Below are 16,642 nucleotides of genomic sequence, written 5' to 3'. Positions count from 1 at the left end.
TAGTTCCCGTCTTTATTGGCAGTAAGCGCAGCTCAGGCACCGGGAGAGGAGTGAGCGTTGGGATCCACGCGCTGCTGTGCCGTCTCACTCCAGTGCATCTGTGACGCAAGAACAGACAAGATTCCTTTACGCTAGATTTACATCGCCAACACACCACAATGCAGTAGTTTTCCAGGGCTCTGAATAAAATGTATGAATCAGATATGACTCACTCACTCCTGCATACTGATAACTGATGGCAGCACCAGTGTGTGATGTTACTGCTGTTAAAGCACAAAGGGGCCTATTCTATCCCCGGAGGATGAGGATTTACTGCTAAAACCTGTACATGTAGGTCTGCCTTCTCAGGAGTTTGGCTTTTCTCATCAAGGAGAGTATAAAACACAACCGTCTATCACCTTCTGGCATCTTTCAGGGCAGGGACGGTGCATCCTTGGTCCAAAAAGAACCAGAAGCAGACGATACAGTATAAATCAAGCACAATAACTACCTGGGGACAGACTCCTCAGAGTGTCCTGGATTCTTGTCCTAGATTTACTCACATGCAAGGAGGACTGTGCTCAAATAAACAACCCCAGCATCTTATTTTTGAGGTCAAGCAGCCAGCCGATCTTCTTGGTGACTTGAATATCTCTCTAGAACATTTGTTTCTTAAACATCGTTTTAACAAGCTGCCGAGTTGTAAATTTGTAATTGCTCTTGAGGCATTTTACAGCTTTTGATTCTGAACCCAACCGGTTTTCAACACTATTTCAAACGAGCTTTGACTGGCTCCGTTGCTCACAGTCTGTTCATTGCATAACCTACAATTTGACTTTCCCTGTGTTACTCAAAACAGTTCACCACATCTTGCCTCAGCAGGTACCACGAGTAACTGTCGTCTCTGGATAATATTAGTGAACAGATAACACATAGCACTCAGCCTTAAGGTAAATTATTAGTGTGTCGAATTTAAAAGTCTCCACCTTGTTCCCGCTTGGTTGTATCATGACTGACTCCATCTGCAGAGGAAATGAGGAAATGGAGAGTTACAACCACGGAGTTATGGTGAGGGATTCATCGGTGCAGTGAGTCGGCGGCTTTACTTGGTCTTACCCAAACTGCTCACAGTCTGCACTGCCTCGTGGTGCTCTAGGGAGACATTCAAATGTATCGTATGTACAGTAAAAAACTTTAAAAATGGCCTTAGGCCAAACTGCTGTGTACTTTCTATTTATCTCGAAATGTTCTTTCAAAAGACGTTCAACAACTAAACATTCAAAAAGTTGTGGTGTAGTAGAGTCGATTTTTCATCACTTACCCCGCCTCTGTCTCCCTTATAAAAATAATAAAGACACACATCGTCATTGATAGAATGACAGAAGCTGAAATTACATCTTCAATGTGCTGAAATAAACTGCATACACAAAACCTTAATGTCACAAACTCACCATCTGCTTCCTCAGAGGACTCAGACTGGGATTCTGTGGGGGAGAGAGAGAGAGAGAGAGATCAGTCACATGGTTGTGATATTTTACATGTAAGTGTCCTTTAAAATCCTGCAGACCTTTTCCAGTCTGTCCTTTACCACCATCTACAGGCTGATACCTGGAACAGTAAAACCTCTCACCTTCATGAGCTGCTGAGTTACCGCCTCCCTCTGCTGAAGGAGGATTTCACAGTTATGTAATGTTGAATCTCAAAAAGATCAAATGTCTTTTTTTTTTTAAGCCAGCAGGATGTGTTTTACACACCTGTGTCGTCGTCCTCTGCTTCAACATGCTCCTCTACTGTTGGAAACATTTCAACAGGTGGCATTAACACACGATCAATATGTGCTCAGGTGTTATTCATGTACGTATAACTTACCGGATCCTTCTTGAACAGCTTCTGTATGTAACATATTTTGAAAGATTGCATTATAAAGTGCAGCTGAATTCATTGTGAATGCGATCAAAGCTCATAGTTCCTCTTACCAAGGTAGCGGGTTTCCTCATTCTGTTTCTCTGTAACTTCACAGTGGGGGGGGGGGGGGGTAAACAAAAACAGATTATTGACGGAACAGAACTGGATGAAAGACATATTTGCTTTTGAGGTCACGTTGTTTTGGGTTATGGTCATTGCTTTGGACTTTGGTCAAACCTACCATTCATCTGAGCGGTCTCGTTCTTTTGAGCGGCCTCAAACTCCATCTGATCTGAGGAGACAGAGTGATACAGTGATGCAAAAACAAGAGCCAAATATATTAAAAATGAAGAAATGTAGTGTTACAGATTTAACATGAATTAAATGGAAAAAATAAAAAGTGTCTGGTGGGTGGCTTTAACAAATAGTCTACTTGTGTCATTACAAAACAGATGAAAAAGAGTTCTGCTCTTGCTGCCAGGTGAACAAACACAGACTTAATAAAGTACATGAGTTTCACACTCAGCTGGTTCTCAATTGGACCAGTGCACCGTACCTATTTTCTGCAGTTCAGTTCGTCCATCTGCATGAAAAAACACATTTAGATACATTTTGAGGCATGTGAGAGATCATCACCTTACTTAATTATTAATAACCAATTATTAATATATAATCCCTCACCGTGCTGAGCAACTACTTCCTCTTTCTCTGCAGATTCCAGAGATGCCGAGAGAGCTTTGAATAGTCACAAGTACATCAGTCAGGCTTCAAATAAACACATAACTGAACGTCTTCTGTCGTAAAAAAGCATGAATCAGTTTTCTCCAGAGGCTAAGTTGCACACGTTATTATAACAAACAATAACAAAAACAATTAAAAGACAAAAATGTTGTCTCTCAGTCTCCATCAACCTGTTTAAAAAATTGTAGTCATATTCTAAATCTTAAAAATCAAATGATAACTATTTCTTCTTCTTACCAGAGTGAAGCGCTGCGACAGCGAGGAAAACACACAGTGGCACTAGAAATCTCATCTTGGCTGGTGGTCTGGGTACTGGAAGATTTTGGGTTGTTGTCAGTTTACAGCCTCTTATATCTTCAGTCGCATCACATGTTTTGCATGGACAGGCGGCTCTGGTACCATTGTCCCTCCCTACCTGAGGGGACAGCTGGGTGGCACATCACCACACAGACGTATCCTTATTCAGGCCCTCAATGCCACCCATTGTTGGCTTTTCAGTCACACGGGCCTTTATTTGGGGGAGGGGGGGAGGGGGTTGCTGTGTCTGTTTGATACAAATGGGAGTCCTTGCATCTGAGCTGAAAACAATGTTCATTTCCTGTTGGGACTGGTAATGGTGATTTCACCACACATCCTTGGCTTGTGAATGATGGGTCACAAGCCAAGGACGCAAAGTGACGCAGCTATTAAATGTTTTCACCTCAGACCTCGATCTGTCATGAAAAGTGCAGAGCATTTTACTTTGTAAAAATGAGAATATGGTGAAATTAATTAAATTATACCAGCAATCTTAACTTTATCTATAAAGCAAGTTTGCTTCATAAAAAGTCTATTTGAGTGTGTTGAGAAGTGACTCAAGCGTAATTTAAACCGGCTTTTAATAAATACCCGATATGGCTTTGTAGTAAAATGTCAAGTAAGAGTACAAAGCAGACAAGGTTTCATAACTTTATTGTGATCGTAAACACTTGTAAAACTGGTTGGACTGGAAGGTTTCAGTGTTGTTTAAAATCTGAAATCAAACCTTTAGATTTGCCTCATTGTACTTGTGCAGAGGAAGACAGTTTTTCTGGCATTTGCCAAAAGCATTAAGTGTAAAAGTGAAACTTTTCTGTCAATTAAATGCCGCTATTCATTTTTTTTTTGCGACAGTGCGTCTTGACATATACTCACAAACAGGAAACTTCTTTCAAAAATCTAGAAAAATACACCTTTCAAAGTGCTGAAGAAACTATTAGCAAACTACAATTTTCTTCCCAAAGTGGCTAAAAAAAAACATGAAAGAGATTTAGATACTGTAGGTTTTGAAGCCACAGGACATCTGATAAGCCACTTTACATGTTACTACAAAACACAGTCTGGTCCTCGTGGCCCGACTCTGATGGCAGTTTTCACTTCATTAAAAATGACACATGAAAACCCGAAAGACAAATGATTTCTAAAATTATTGGGAGACTTAAGCCAATTAGTCTGATATCTTTAAGGCACCTTCATAGTTTTAACAATGTGAATTCCTACAGTTCTTCAGTGTAATTAGACTGTCCAATTAAAGACTTATAAATGATCAGTACAATTAAATAGGAGGAGAAGACACGGACTTGTTAATACTTAACTGATATCAATAACATATCATTTAGAAAGACAACGTCTTAGTGGCACAAGTCTGTTGCTGACGGCCATGTGATCAATCAATAAAAGGTCATCTTTGATAATGTGGCTAGATGTGAGCCGGACCTCGTTCATAACAACATCTGGGCACATTAAAAAAACAAACACATGTAGACAGAGCAACACGTAAAAGTATGCGTCTACCCTGGAGTGCAGCGGGGTTCACAGTGATTACAAAATTCAGCACAGTGCAATGTTGAACCATCTTTCAGTGTGATTTCTTCTATTGTTGCTGGTGAATGATGACATGTGGCTGCCGTTAGGGCGATTAAAGGGTCATTCCAATTTGTTTCTTGGTTGTGGTCAACATTTCTATCAGGAAATAATGGCCACCACTACGACAATAAGAGAAAAGTTGTAATAAACCGTAATTGTGTGGAGTTTAAAGTGGTCAGAGCACTCCAGATACCTGAATAAGAGTTTGGATTTGCCCTGACAGGAGTGTTGTTATCGTGCACCAGGCTTGTCCACGAGTATCTGTGTGGATCAATACTGTGCTTGATTGATTGTGTTGCTTTTACTTTTCTTCTCTCTTCAGAGTTCCCCTCTTAGTCGGGTGTGCAGGTCCTCCTGGTCGATGTTGCCGACCTGTTGGTGCCAGCGGTGGTGTGCCAGCAGGGCCACGTTCCTGGCAGAGATAGAGCTCATCTCCATGGCACTGGCCGCCCACTCCACAGCGTTGAGGTAGTACAGCCGGTTGTGCAGGATGAAGGGAGGTGTATTGCGGTGCGGCGGGCTGTAAGAAGGATAAGCCAGCCACTGAGTCTCCGACACCGAATCCCAGGAGAGGAACATGCCCCGCAGCTGCTCCTGGGACAGCGGCTGTGGGGAGAACACCTTCCAGACTTTGGTCTGGCTGGCAGGGGGTCGCTTGTAACCCTGAGGGATGTGCACAGGGTCAAGAGAGCTCAGGCTGTTGATGACGGAGTCCTTTGAGTCTTTGGTGAGGATGTCAGACACGGTAAACTCCGAGGCCGGCTGTGTGGTGCCCAAGTAGGACACGTTCAGCATGCCGTGGACCAGAGTGGAGACAGTCTGGTGGTAACGTCCGGGATAGTGGGACGGGATTGGGGGAGAGAAGCCTGAGAAGGCGATGTCAGACTTTCCCTGGTGAAGCGGCGTTGCTATCACCACTATGTCATACAGAGAGTGTGCTGAGCCCGACTCTCCCACATAACTGACCTCATAGAAACTGGCTGTGTTGCCTAAAAAAACGGGAGACGGAGAGTTGAGATGAAATATTTGACATTAAAAATGGACATGAGAAAAATCCATCAGTGGCCAGTTCTTTACCAAATGAAGGAATGTCAAAAGGTACCTGTCTTGGATGGTCGAGCTTTGAACGAAATGGAGGTCACTCTGGCAGCGATGAGCTCACTTTTGCTGTTGTACAGCAGTCCTGAGCACACTCTCTTGTTGCCTCCATCTACTGCCCACAAGCCTGGATCCGCTCCGGCTAATGACACCACCCCTATAGGAGACGAGGCAGACGGTAAATGTTACCTCTGTTTTTACAGCGTTTTCAACAAAAACCTTTGTGTTCATGAACCAATCCAAACTCTTGACACACATACCCACGAATCCATTGATGCGGACGCTTTGGCCGTAGTTGACACGAGCGATGGGTGCGACAATATCGTTGAGGAAGACTTGGGAGAATCCTTCGCCCATCATTGTTTCCTCCAGGGTCTGATTCAGCATGGTAAGGAAAGCATCGCCGCCCATGGCATGAAGGAGCTTATTCACACTGGAGAACGAGTAACCGTACTGCTGATACTGGTAGATCCTGTGTGTCAAAAAAAAAAAAAGAAGAGGTTTCACATGACCATCTATGTTGATAATACTGGATCTTATGCAACAAAAAGAGTGACATTTAGGAGCCACGACAAATGCTTTTCCTCCTCACCGCATGAATTTGTCCAAAACACTCTCCACCCACATATGCATTCTGATAAAGCTGAACCCAAATCTCCAGAGCATACGCAAGAAATTGACTATAAACCAGTCGCTCTCTTCAAACGTCAGCTCCTTTCCATCAAAGATTGCCATTTTAGTGGGGACATCTGTCCTCTGAGGAATACCTAAAAAAAAAAAAAAAACATATAGTAAGAGGGTTTTAGTTGCTTTATACTTTTGTGATTCTGTTTTTTGTGACAATACGTTACCTAATTTTTCAATGAAGTGCTTCATGTGTAGGTTCAGAGGGTGGATCACTGCGCCTCCCGTCTCGTACTCGTGATCTCCGATCTTCACTGTCGCGAGTCGTCCGCCAACATCGCCTGGTTCAAACACATCGATCTTCACCCCGGCTCCAAATTCCTGCCTCAGGTAAAACGCTGCAGATGTGCCTCCGATGCCCGCTCCGACCACGGCTTCAAAGCAGCAACGACAACACGGTTAAACACACTGGTGATATTCTCATTTGAATAATAAAACTGGTTCTACTGCTGTCGCTCCACGTGCACATCTGTAGGCTGAACGTCCTCCAGTTTAATTTGATTATTATAAAGTGTTATTCTTTTTAAATTCTGTACTACAGTTGCAACTAATATGATCATTGACTGGCATGTGTCTTTGCAGCTATATTCTGGGTAAGGTCACAGTGAGGTTTCTCGCACAGTAATATATTATTATTATGAAGTATTGATAGAAAGGAGGATTGGTGTGTTTTTGTTTTGCACCTTAGGACAGACTCACCTATCTTTTTGGGCTGATCTTGCAGCTCTGGTGCTGAGGCTAGACTTCTTCTCCCAGCGTGCCAGAGCCCCAGAAACAGCAGGGCTCTCAGTGGCAGAGCTCGTGGATTCATGGTGCGCGTCTAGTTGTCTGCTGCACCGCACAACATCTGTACAGGAGGCACAAACATGGTGAGTTCCGCATAGACTCTCTAATTATATACAGTCTGAGTTCCGCTAATTACTCGAAGGCAACGGTCATTATCAGTCTCGGTCAAAGGTTACTCTCACAGGAGTTCACACTCACGCATAGAATAACAAAGGAAGTAGTAACGTATGTCAAATACTTAGAAACTGTATAAAGAGAACGCGTTGAACGGTGAGGACTCACTATTTCAAAATACAGTTGTTGTTCGAGAAGTTGCCTTCACAGCGTTATCGTCGATACACTATAAAATAATAGTCAACGTCCGGTAAAACTTAAACTTAAACTGAACTGGTGATACCAGCCACTAAGACGAGAAGTGTCAGCAACTAACTTAACTTGATTAACGGATGCAGCAGGTCGGAGCGCCGTGAACGTCTCTTAATATCGAGACACACTTCCGGGTATGCTTACGCGTGATTTTCACAATAAAGGCCGTAAAATCTAAATTTGAGATAACAACTGAATGTGTAAAGTTTTAAACTATGGCAATTGATTTGAGCCTCATTGGCGATCATATTATAATTAACCTTTCAAAATATATGATGTATACATATATATGAATATATATGTGTGTATGTAGCGTTATGTGTGTGAATGTATGTATATATATATATATGCTCATTTAAAATAAATGTAAATAGACTACAAACAGTAGTTAAGCACAATTAAAGTCGAGTTAGGAAGGATAATGTACTTTTCACTGACCTATGAAAAAGGTCGTGGAGGTTTAAAGGAGCTGAGCGGAAGTTGTCATATTTCTTGTAATTTTTCACGAAAAAATATAAAGACCCGTTCATTTCCGAGAACGTCAGTCTGCAACCATGGACATCCAAAATCAGGAATTTACTGGAACCCAATTTTGAAGAAGAAAAAAAAAAAACCGAAGAGGATTCTGTTGCGGAAGTAAAGCGGAAGTGGCGGAAGTCTACTGATCCTGAACCATGCTTGAATGGAGGTGACCTTAGTTATCAAATTGTAAAGTAAAGGAACTTGCTGTGGACATCACGTATACGTCGGGGCAGTCTAGTCTGGTTTAGATACTAAACTTAAAATATTAGTGGTGTGAGCAGGACGAACTGAGATGGCAGAGGCACATCAGGCACGCGTGCATGTTGCGGTGGAAGAAATGGTCCAAAGCCTGGAGAGGGACCACATCCGTGTAATGCAGGCAGGTTTTTTTCTATCCGTGGAAACATGATCTGTGCATGTGGTGCTTTGTTTTTCTACCACACCGATCTGTGCAGCACCTGTATCCATCATATATATATATATATATGTGTGTGTGTGTGTTCTCGCTGCAGGGTCGCATGTTCAAGTGCAGTGCAGACTGCTGTGATCGTTCCACGGACTCCATGTCTGTGGTGCATCGGTGCATCGAGAGGTGTCACACTCCGATGGCCCAAGCTCAGGGCCAGGTCACTTCAGAGCTGGAGAAGTTTCAGGTGAGGGGACATTTGACTGAGTGGCCTTTTTGTTAAAGTCCTCAGTCAGGCCACATGTAACAGCTGTTCCATGCTCTCGATGACAAGGTTATACATCAGTCTGATATTTCTAATGGAGTGGGTATAGTTAGGAAGATGAAGTGACTATATTATTCTTATTACTGTTATTACTTATTATTGCTTATTTTTAGAGTGTTTTTTGAAGTCAGTATATAAGTAGAGGTTTATTAAAGTGGCAATACTTACACCACTCTTAATTTTAACATAAGCTTCAATGTGCCCAAGGAAAAATAATCTTTAGGTTTGCAGCCAGGAAGTCAAAGCACTAAACCAAATATGAGGTTGAATAACAACAGCAATAGCAACATAGCACAGCTGAAATCATGTCTGGAGTTGTAATGGGTTGCATCTTATCAGCACATATAGTAATTTTAGCAAGCAAAAATCACACCACAATCATTTTAATATGGTTTTCAACTAAAACGAGAATAGTGATGTGAATATGATAATCTCCTTTAATACTGCAAATCATATCGCTATTGCAATATCAGTCAAAATAATTGCAATTCAATTTTTCCGTACATACGTAGATTTTTTTTTTGCGACATTGTTCATGACTTTTTCTGACTTATACTTTTACTATAATATAAATGTGTTTATGACTGTTTTATGACATACTGTACTCTGACTTTATGACATACTATACTAAGATTTTTTTTCTCAATGTATTACTTTTTTGTAAAATACTATATTATGACTTTATTTATGACCTCTTTTATGACAAACTATACTATGTCTTTTTTTATTAAATACTATAACTTTTCATGATGTACTACAGTATACTTTTTTATTTTTTTTACTTTTTATGATTTTGCATTTACCGGTAGAATCTTAAGGCAACGGGACAAGATTTTGACATTTGAAGTGTTCTGGTTCAGCTCGAGGCTAAATGCTTGCAACTCCTAAACATGTCTACTGGGACTTCTATCTTGTCTGTTTTTATCAGGTCTAAACAGTCTCTCCTCTTTGCCCCATCAGGACCGTCTGACCAGATGCACGATGCACTGCAATGACAAGGCGAAGGATCTTTTTGACTCCGGCACCAAAGAGCCAGCTGTTCGATCACTGATGGACGGCTGTGTGGGAAGTTGTGTGGACGACCACATAAACCTGATCCCCAGCATGACCCGAAGAATCAAAGATAATTTGGACTCTATACAGCAGTAAGGAAGAGGGATGGATGACTTGTCGTCCTTCCTGGAGACTCAGTCTGAGGTCATTACACATACAGAAGCACAGGGTCGCTCAACTCGGCCAGTTTGAACAGTAATAACTGAAGAATAAAGGGCTGAAATACCATGAAAGCATTGAGAGGGAAGTTTAACATGGATTGTGTGATACAAAAGAGTTTTGACAAGTTCTACTGGCTGTGACTCTGAATGCTGCTGTTGTGGAGATTTAAAACTCTTCACTGTGAGATTTGTTATCTTACTATGTGTAATCTACAATCCATAACCTTCCTGGATACTGGGAACTGAAAGTGTTGTTGTTTGGTGCTGGTTTGGTAAACCGAGTGATGCATCTGGTGGCGCATCATTGTTTATGATCAAGATGCCAACGCAAACATGCATTGAAGAAGAGAAGTGTGTTAAAATGCCAGTATAGAGTACACCACACAATGGTCCTCGTGTGTATCTATTCTTGCATTTTGAATGCACTTAATGTTCAACTCTTGTCAGTCATATTTGATTTCTGAAGGTTCAATCCAGTGTGAGCCTTCTCATCCCTTTCATTTTTTTTTTTGTCATTTCATTGTTGAGTTCTGTGATTGTCTGACCTCATGATTTATGTATCTGTATTAAAAGCACTGTAGATGGACCTGTTTTTGGACTGCATTTTAATGACTGCAAAAAAAAAATCTTATTTACAAATAATGGTACAAGAAATTACTTTTTTCAACATGCTATACTATGACTTTTTTCGACATGAACTTGCTATATAACTAATGTAGGCATAACTTTTGTTATATCTACAGAAACATTAATAACCGCAGCTGTAGAAAAGACGCATGTTGGAAAAAGACAGGATCACGTGATAGCACCACAGCCTACCTGAATGGCCAGTTTTATTGGCTGTTTAAAATTATATTTTCTTTTGCAAAAAATAAATCCATACAAATGAAGTAAAAATAATAAATAATAACCAAACAAAAACACCTTAAAACTTCATTACAGATATACAGGTGAGTCTTACTGACTAGGTAGTCATCAGTACATGTCTACTTTACAGGTTTGAAAAACAGCACGAGGTTACAGACTTCCAAAATTGCCAAACAAATAGTGACCTTATCATTAATACGAAAGTGTAAAACAACAAAACTGCAAAGGTATCTCATGTGACGATGTGTCAAACCGAACTGCAAAAGAGAGGCAGTGGACTCTGGTAACAGCAGTAAGTGGACATTTGACAGCGTAGCTGGTGAACAACACAGAAATTCTCAAAATCTGAAGTCTGCCAACAGTCTGCTGTGAATATCAGAAAGCTGGTGTCCATGAACGGGCAGCCAAGCGTAAACAGTTTAAATGAGGCCAACACACTCCTGAAGGCTTACGTCTCATGGGAAAAAAAATGTAACCTGGATTTTTGATTTCACGCTGTAGGTTTACATAGAGGTATGTAACATCAGCATGGTTACCTGGGCTCTGTGACATTACTTCAAGCACTTGAATATTGCAGTAAATGTTATTTACAAAGTACTTCATACTGGGTACAAGGAAGTAGGGATGCTGTTAACTCCAATTTACAAAAGAGGTGGTGGACTTTCAAATCCTAAAGCATTTACAGAAGCTCGTGTAAAACAGCACACATACATATCCAACTTAAGACTGCGTGAGATGGACTTCCAAGGGTTTTAAAGACTGATGGACACTAGCTGAAACTCCTGCCTTTACTGCATCTTTCAGTTTCTCACAATACCAAAGTGGATGTCTGTTGAATGTCGTCGTCAGCTGTCCTCCATTTGACTGTGCACACCTCTGACTACACCTCACAGTCAATGCACATATGCTCAGAATGAGCAAAAGACTTGAATCTTCCCATACAAGTCACTAAAGGTCCAGTTTCACCCTACAGAGCAGTTCTCTGATGATGTTCCCATGAACAGAATATATTAATATAAGTGAGTTGGTTGTTTTTTTTCCTCATCTTGAGAACTTGTCCAACATCCCAGTGCAGAGAGTTCACTGCAGAGGTCCAAAGTTTGAAGCTGCTCTGAAGACAAAAGTGTCCTAATCCCTCCCGGCGCTGTCTCTGTTACACTTTAAACCCCATGTTTAAACATCTCACTGTGTTACATAGCATGCAGATGGTATGTCCAATGTCAGAATGATGCTAACTGTGGCGATGGATCGTACGCACAAGCTCGTGTCGGTGTCTCAGCATTACAAGAGTAACGGTAGCAGTTAATGGCTGCTGAACAGGCATCAAGACACGCAGCGAGCAGCGCTCTCTTGCTCTGAAGAATCTGGACGGTGGTCCGAGTGAGGTGATGTATACAGGAAGTTACAGCACACGTAGAGGGGGAATGTCAACAACCGGCTGTCCAGGTTCATCACCACATACTCCTGAGTCATTGAAGGGAAGAATGTTAAGCAAGTGGAAAAGCAGCATCTTATATCAGGTAATGAATGACAAGACAACTGACCTGGTCTTTCTCAAGGGTGAGAAGCTGGTAACCCGTTGAGCGACTGCAGACCAACTTTCCTCGGCTGTCAAAGGAGGCAAGACGTAACCTGAACACACAAAGATCGTCAAAGGAAGGTTAGAGACTTTCCAAGATTAAAGCTGCAGATACATAAACATACATAACATTAAAAAAGGAATGATGCAATTGTTATCTTAGTTTTCCTATTAACGCTAGGATACAGACACAGCTGTACGTATCATTTAGATAAACATTCAAAGGTTGGCTGCGCTACACACCTGAATGCCAGATGCCGTCGAGGTTGCAGACTCACAGCGCCCCCACATGGCTGACTCAGAGTGTTTCTTTTGAAGACGATGAAACGGTTTGTGTAGGTCACCAGCAGGTCGAAGCCAAAGTTAAAGCCTGTCCACCGCCAGCAGTACTGAGGAGAGGAAAACACATTATTTAAAAACAATACATTGTACAGCAGCACAAGTTGCTGTAGAAGTGAGACTGTCTGACTTACGTCTCCATCTTTAGTCAGTTTTCTTCCGCACCTCATACTGCTCAGCTCAAACTCATCTTTGTTAGCTTCCTGGGGACTAATGACAGACATTCAAATCATATTCTATGTGTACAGTTTTTGCACTTGTATAAAAGGTGGAGCAGGTGAAATACAGGTGAAATTAAACAGTCCACTGATGTTACAATTGTTCAGTCTCAGGTTCTCACCCATTATCGTTGTCAAATTCTGTCCGGAGCATTGCGAACCACTGGTTCTTGTACACCGACGTTAACCAATCTGGAATAAGTTTTAATAGAAAATATTAACAGCGCATAAACACAATTCCTAGAGATGTAAATGTGAGGATGAACGATGGGAACTCTGCTTTACAATTTGTCTCAACAATTTTGTTAAAATTTAGGCCTGATTCTTCAAACCACTAACAACAACTTAAGCAACTGCAATTAACAACAAAAGTGGAAATAGAGCACTGATGTACATAATGGGGCTTATTTTTTAATGAAAGATCTATTTTTCCAGAGCAAAGAAGAAAGACATTCATGATGAACTCTAGTCAGACTTCTTACCAGGGGGCAGAATATTGTCTCTCTCCAGGATGCGTGCAGATGCGAGATCGTTGATGATATACTGGAGACGAACGTATCCGAACACCGAACGGAAATGTTCGCCCTCCTCCGTGTTCAAGAAGGGCTCTTTCTCACACAGGTCTGTAGAACAAAGCCAATCGGAAACAGAGTCAAACGTCTGCGTGTGGCTACTGATGAAAAATAATTACATATGAAGATCCCTCTTTCATAACACGAGGCCTTTACCGCACCCGTCCTGCGTTTGCAAAGCCAGGCGTCAGCGTCAGCCAGAAGCTGTTTGATCGGGCCGTCCCATGAAGGATTGAGCTGCAGAAACATCCACTGCAGAGAGAGAGAAATGGCAAAGAGAGCTGTTAGAAACAGGTCTGATGCTACAGACAAATAGAATATATATATATTCATGTACCTTTTTCAAAGCCGTGTATACATCCATCTCCACCTGCATGACAAACAGGTCCGAGGACTGGATGAGCTGCTCCATCACCTCTCCCCTGTACAATGGTGAGTTTGATCAAAGACAATATATTTACACCATGATTTGAAACATAAATTACTAAACACAGCCGTTTGATTTTCCTTATTAAATAGGTCACAGCACCAAAGCTATTCGAGCTACACAGTTTAATCATGAGGTTCATGCCGATATGAAATTAGATGCGATACCTTCATTATCAGAGCAGATACAATGCTACCTAAAGAAAGGAAGATGGTGTAAAAACTACAGAACCGTGAGCCGAGCGCACGCACACACACACCCAAGTTCTTTCATCAGGTCGACATTTTGATGGGTCATCAGATTGTTCAGAAGCCACTCAAGACACCTGCAGAAAGAGTGTGATGTGAGTACACAGTATAAGATACTGTTTTACCCTTTTAATTACTGTGATTCCAAATAATAAAATCGCACTTTTTCATGACTAAATCTAAGCCATAGATGCTGGCACAAGCGTAGTAGCCACACACGGTCTTCGCACTAATGTTTTCCTTCATGGTCTCTCCACACTGCTGGATCAAGCCATCCTGTAGACAACAAAGAAAAAGGGACTTGAATAGTTACTGAGTGCATTAGCAAAAATAAAGATGGTCATTTTATATTTGACACAATAGCTTTTTAATAGTGTTAATTCAATGTACTGACCAGCTGTAGCATACAAGCAGCTGCAAGAATACTGACAACTCTGCTGGGCTTGATCAGGACATCATCCCGGTACAGGGATCCAAATACGACCTGCAGAGCTACACACACACACACACACACACACACACACACACACACACACACACACACACACACACACACACACACACACACACACACACACACACACACACACACACACACACACACACACACACACACACACACACACACACACACACACACACACACAACAGTACAGTTCTATCAGTAAAACACATAAACAAACAAACAAACAGTCAACTGCTGCTTTCTTTACCTTCAGTGTCGATGTTCTGGTCGGGGATCTCCAAGTTGATCTCCATCATGTTGGACTCTTTCCAAGAGCCGCTGAACATGCTGGAGAAATACCCAGACTACAGAATGCAATTAGGAGGGAGAGAAACAAGAAGAAGAAACAATATTAAAGGACAGGCAATGATACCATGAAAGGATATATCAGCGGTTGTCTTGGTGGTGTTTTACCTGGCACAGGTACACTTTGTGGAGGTTCCACTCCTGTCCCAGAGCACAGATACGAATGTCGCTGTTTTCTCCATTCAGGAACAAAGTCTGATAAATGTATCGTGACGTGCTTTTCAGTTTCTTCCTGCTCAGGTTTGGAAAACAAACAACAGAGGAGAGACAAAAACAAATGTAAGACAAAATATTCACGTCTCAAAGATATTTGACACTGAATTGATTTCTTTTTTTTTTTTTTTTTAAGCCAGACTTGCCTGCGAGGTGCATCTAGTATGGCATCGTCCTCCTCTTGCTCACTGTCACAGTCACACTGGGCGTGTCGTTTCCTCTTCGTACACTCACATCCATGCTTGTGGCTGGTACTTGTGTCCTCTGCAGCCTCCTCTGGTCCCCGAGAGGGGGACTGGAACCTACTGCTCAGACTTCCCATCTCGACACCTCCAAAGAGACCTAACACAAACAAAACAATCTTTTTAATAAATAACAAGTCTGCTGTCCTGTATCCTGACTTTGCAACAGATCTGCATAGATCAACAGAATATGAAAATCATTCGAGCAGATACTGTTAGGGACTTTGGACTTTGCAGTATTGGGATAAAGCTTGTGTTGGAGTTTTATGTAACTTTTCTTGAGGGTTTCAACTAACAATTAATTGAATTCCTGATTAATCTGTTGATTGATTGTTTAGTCTATAAAATGTCAGACAATAAATAAGCCTAATCAAGCAAATTACATTGAAACATATTTTACCCACATGGTAAAGAGATTTACATGTACTTGTATTTTATATGGTTTCATTTTTAAAGGTACACTTGTACCTTTACCAAGGCTTCCTCCTGCAACATATGGAAACCAGATGCACAGTATATTTAACAGAAACGACCACATGAGCTAACTTACCTGATGCTTGGCTGGGGACCGGCTGAGGGAGAGGTGTCGGGTTAATTTGGACAGTAAACACCGATTCTCTCAGGTCAGACAGTCTGCCAGACGAGGAGCTAGCTAGTTGAAGAGGAGCTAACCTAAGAGCTAGCTTAGCTACGAATTCACACACGAAAACAATAACAGCGCTGCTTCTGACACGCTTCTGTTCCACACACGCCTCCAGACCGCAAAACCCTGTCGGGTTCCAGTTACATGTTTCTAGATTATCGCAAATATAGATACAGAGGCAGGAGATGTTGTGCTATTGACCTAATAGGCTGTGGCTGCTTTTGTTACTCTTCTTCTCTCACTATTTACTGTAGCGTTCTACGACAAAGGCGGCTGCTCCGCTCAACGGCGCCACCTGCCGTGAGACGGGGGATTACATAAACTCATCACTCATCTTTTCTCTGGGTCAACAAATACGTGACTGCCCTCCAGTGGTACTCTGTGGTATTGTAGTCACGACAGGAGCTTGAATTACTGCAGGAAAAAGAGTCATCAGAACAGTCACAAGATGTATATGTGTGGTAATTTGTGATTTTGAAAAAACAGTGTGTATCAAAGAGCACAGATGGTGACAGTGTGTCATGCTCACGAGGGTTTTCAAGATACCTCCAGCTTTGTGCCTCTGCCCATGCA

At 41.7% G+C, this 16,642-nt stretch overlaps 3 protein-coding genes and 1 long non-coding RNA gene across 5 annotated transcripts; 1 reads left to right on the top strand and 3 right to left on the bottom strand.

Moving 5' to 3' along the window:
• Window positions 1-2,122: 2,122 nt before the first annotated feature.
• On the bottom strand, window positions 2,123-3,228 carry LOC142947709 (uncharacterized). The gene is made up of 4 exons (XR_012953406.1): window positions 2,863-3,228; window positions 2,566-2,619; window positions 2,441-2,467; window positions 2,123-2,176 (listed from the first exon to the last, which is right to left on the bottom strand). It is a non-coding gene; the product is annotated as an uncharacterized LOC142947709 (long non-coding RNA).
• A 331-nt stretch (window positions 3,229-3,559) lies between these two features.
• Window positions 3,560-7,561, bottom strand: pcyox1 (prenylcysteine oxidase 1). 2 transcript variants are annotated; one of them, XM_076089419.1, is made up of 7 exons: window positions 7,360-7,561; window positions 6,991-7,138; window positions 6,459-6,665; window positions 6,200-6,374; window positions 5,868-6,079; window positions 5,612-5,764; window positions 3,560-5,498 (listed from the first exon to the last, which is right to left on the bottom strand). In XM_076089419.1, the coding sequence occupies exons 2-7, from the start codon at window positions 7,100-7,102 to the stop codon at window positions 4,828-4,830; spliced, it is 1,530 nt and encodes a 509-aa protein (XP_075945534.1). In that variant the 5' UTR covers window positions 7,103-7,138; window positions 7,360-7,561; the 3' UTR covers window positions 3,560-4,827. The 2 variants fall into 2 exon arrangements, with proteins under 2 accessions (XP_075945534.1, XP_075945543.1); XM_076089428.1 differs by having other exon boundaries at window positions 7,513-7,529.
• Window positions 7,562-7,879: 318 nt separating this feature from the next.
• Window positions 7,880-10,496, top strand: fam136a (family with sequence similarity 136 member A). The gene is made up of 3 exons (XM_076089450.1): window positions 7,880-8,344; window positions 8,478-8,618; window positions 9,657-10,496. The coding sequence occupies exons 1-3, from the start codon at window positions 8,258-8,260 to the stop codon at window positions 9,843-9,845; spliced, it is 417 nt and encodes a 138-aa protein (XP_075945565.1). The 5' UTR covers window positions 7,880-8,257; the 3' UTR covers window positions 9,846-10,496.
• Window position 10,497: 1 nt separating this feature from the next.
• On the bottom strand, window positions 10,498-16,293 carry gmcl1 (germ cell-less, spermatogenesis associated). Its single transcript, XM_076089439.1, has 15 exons — window positions 15,977-16,293; window positions 15,327-15,526; window positions 15,080-15,199; window positions 14,874-14,970; window positions 14,555-14,652; window positions 14,324-14,436; window positions 14,172-14,237; window positions 13,823-13,907; window positions 13,647-13,737; window positions 13,396-13,536; window positions 13,036-13,105; window positions 12,830-12,905; window positions 12,600-12,745; window positions 12,322-12,409; window positions 10,498-12,241 (listed from the first exon to the last, which is right to left on the bottom strand). Exons 2-15 carry the CDS (start codon window positions 15,504-15,506, stop codon window positions 12,101-12,103), a joined length of 1,512 nt encoding a protein of 503 aa, XP_075945554.1. The 5' UTR covers window positions 15,507-15,526; window positions 15,977-16,293; the 3' UTR covers window positions 10,498-12,100.
• Between the last annotated feature and the right edge of the window lie 349 nt (window positions 16,294-16,642).

Source organism: Anarhichas minor, unplaced genomic scaffold (assembly GCF_050575085.1).
Source record: "Anarhichas minor isolate MPS153535 unplaced genomic scaffold, ASM5057508v1 ptg000002l, whole genome shotgun sequence".
Lineage (NCBI taxonomy): Eukaryota > Metazoa > Chordata > Actinopteri > Perciformes > Anarhichadidae > Anarhichas > Anarhichas minor.
The sequence above is the reverse complement of the archived record's forward strand: the minus strand, read 5'-3'. Positions and strand labels throughout refer to the sequence as shown.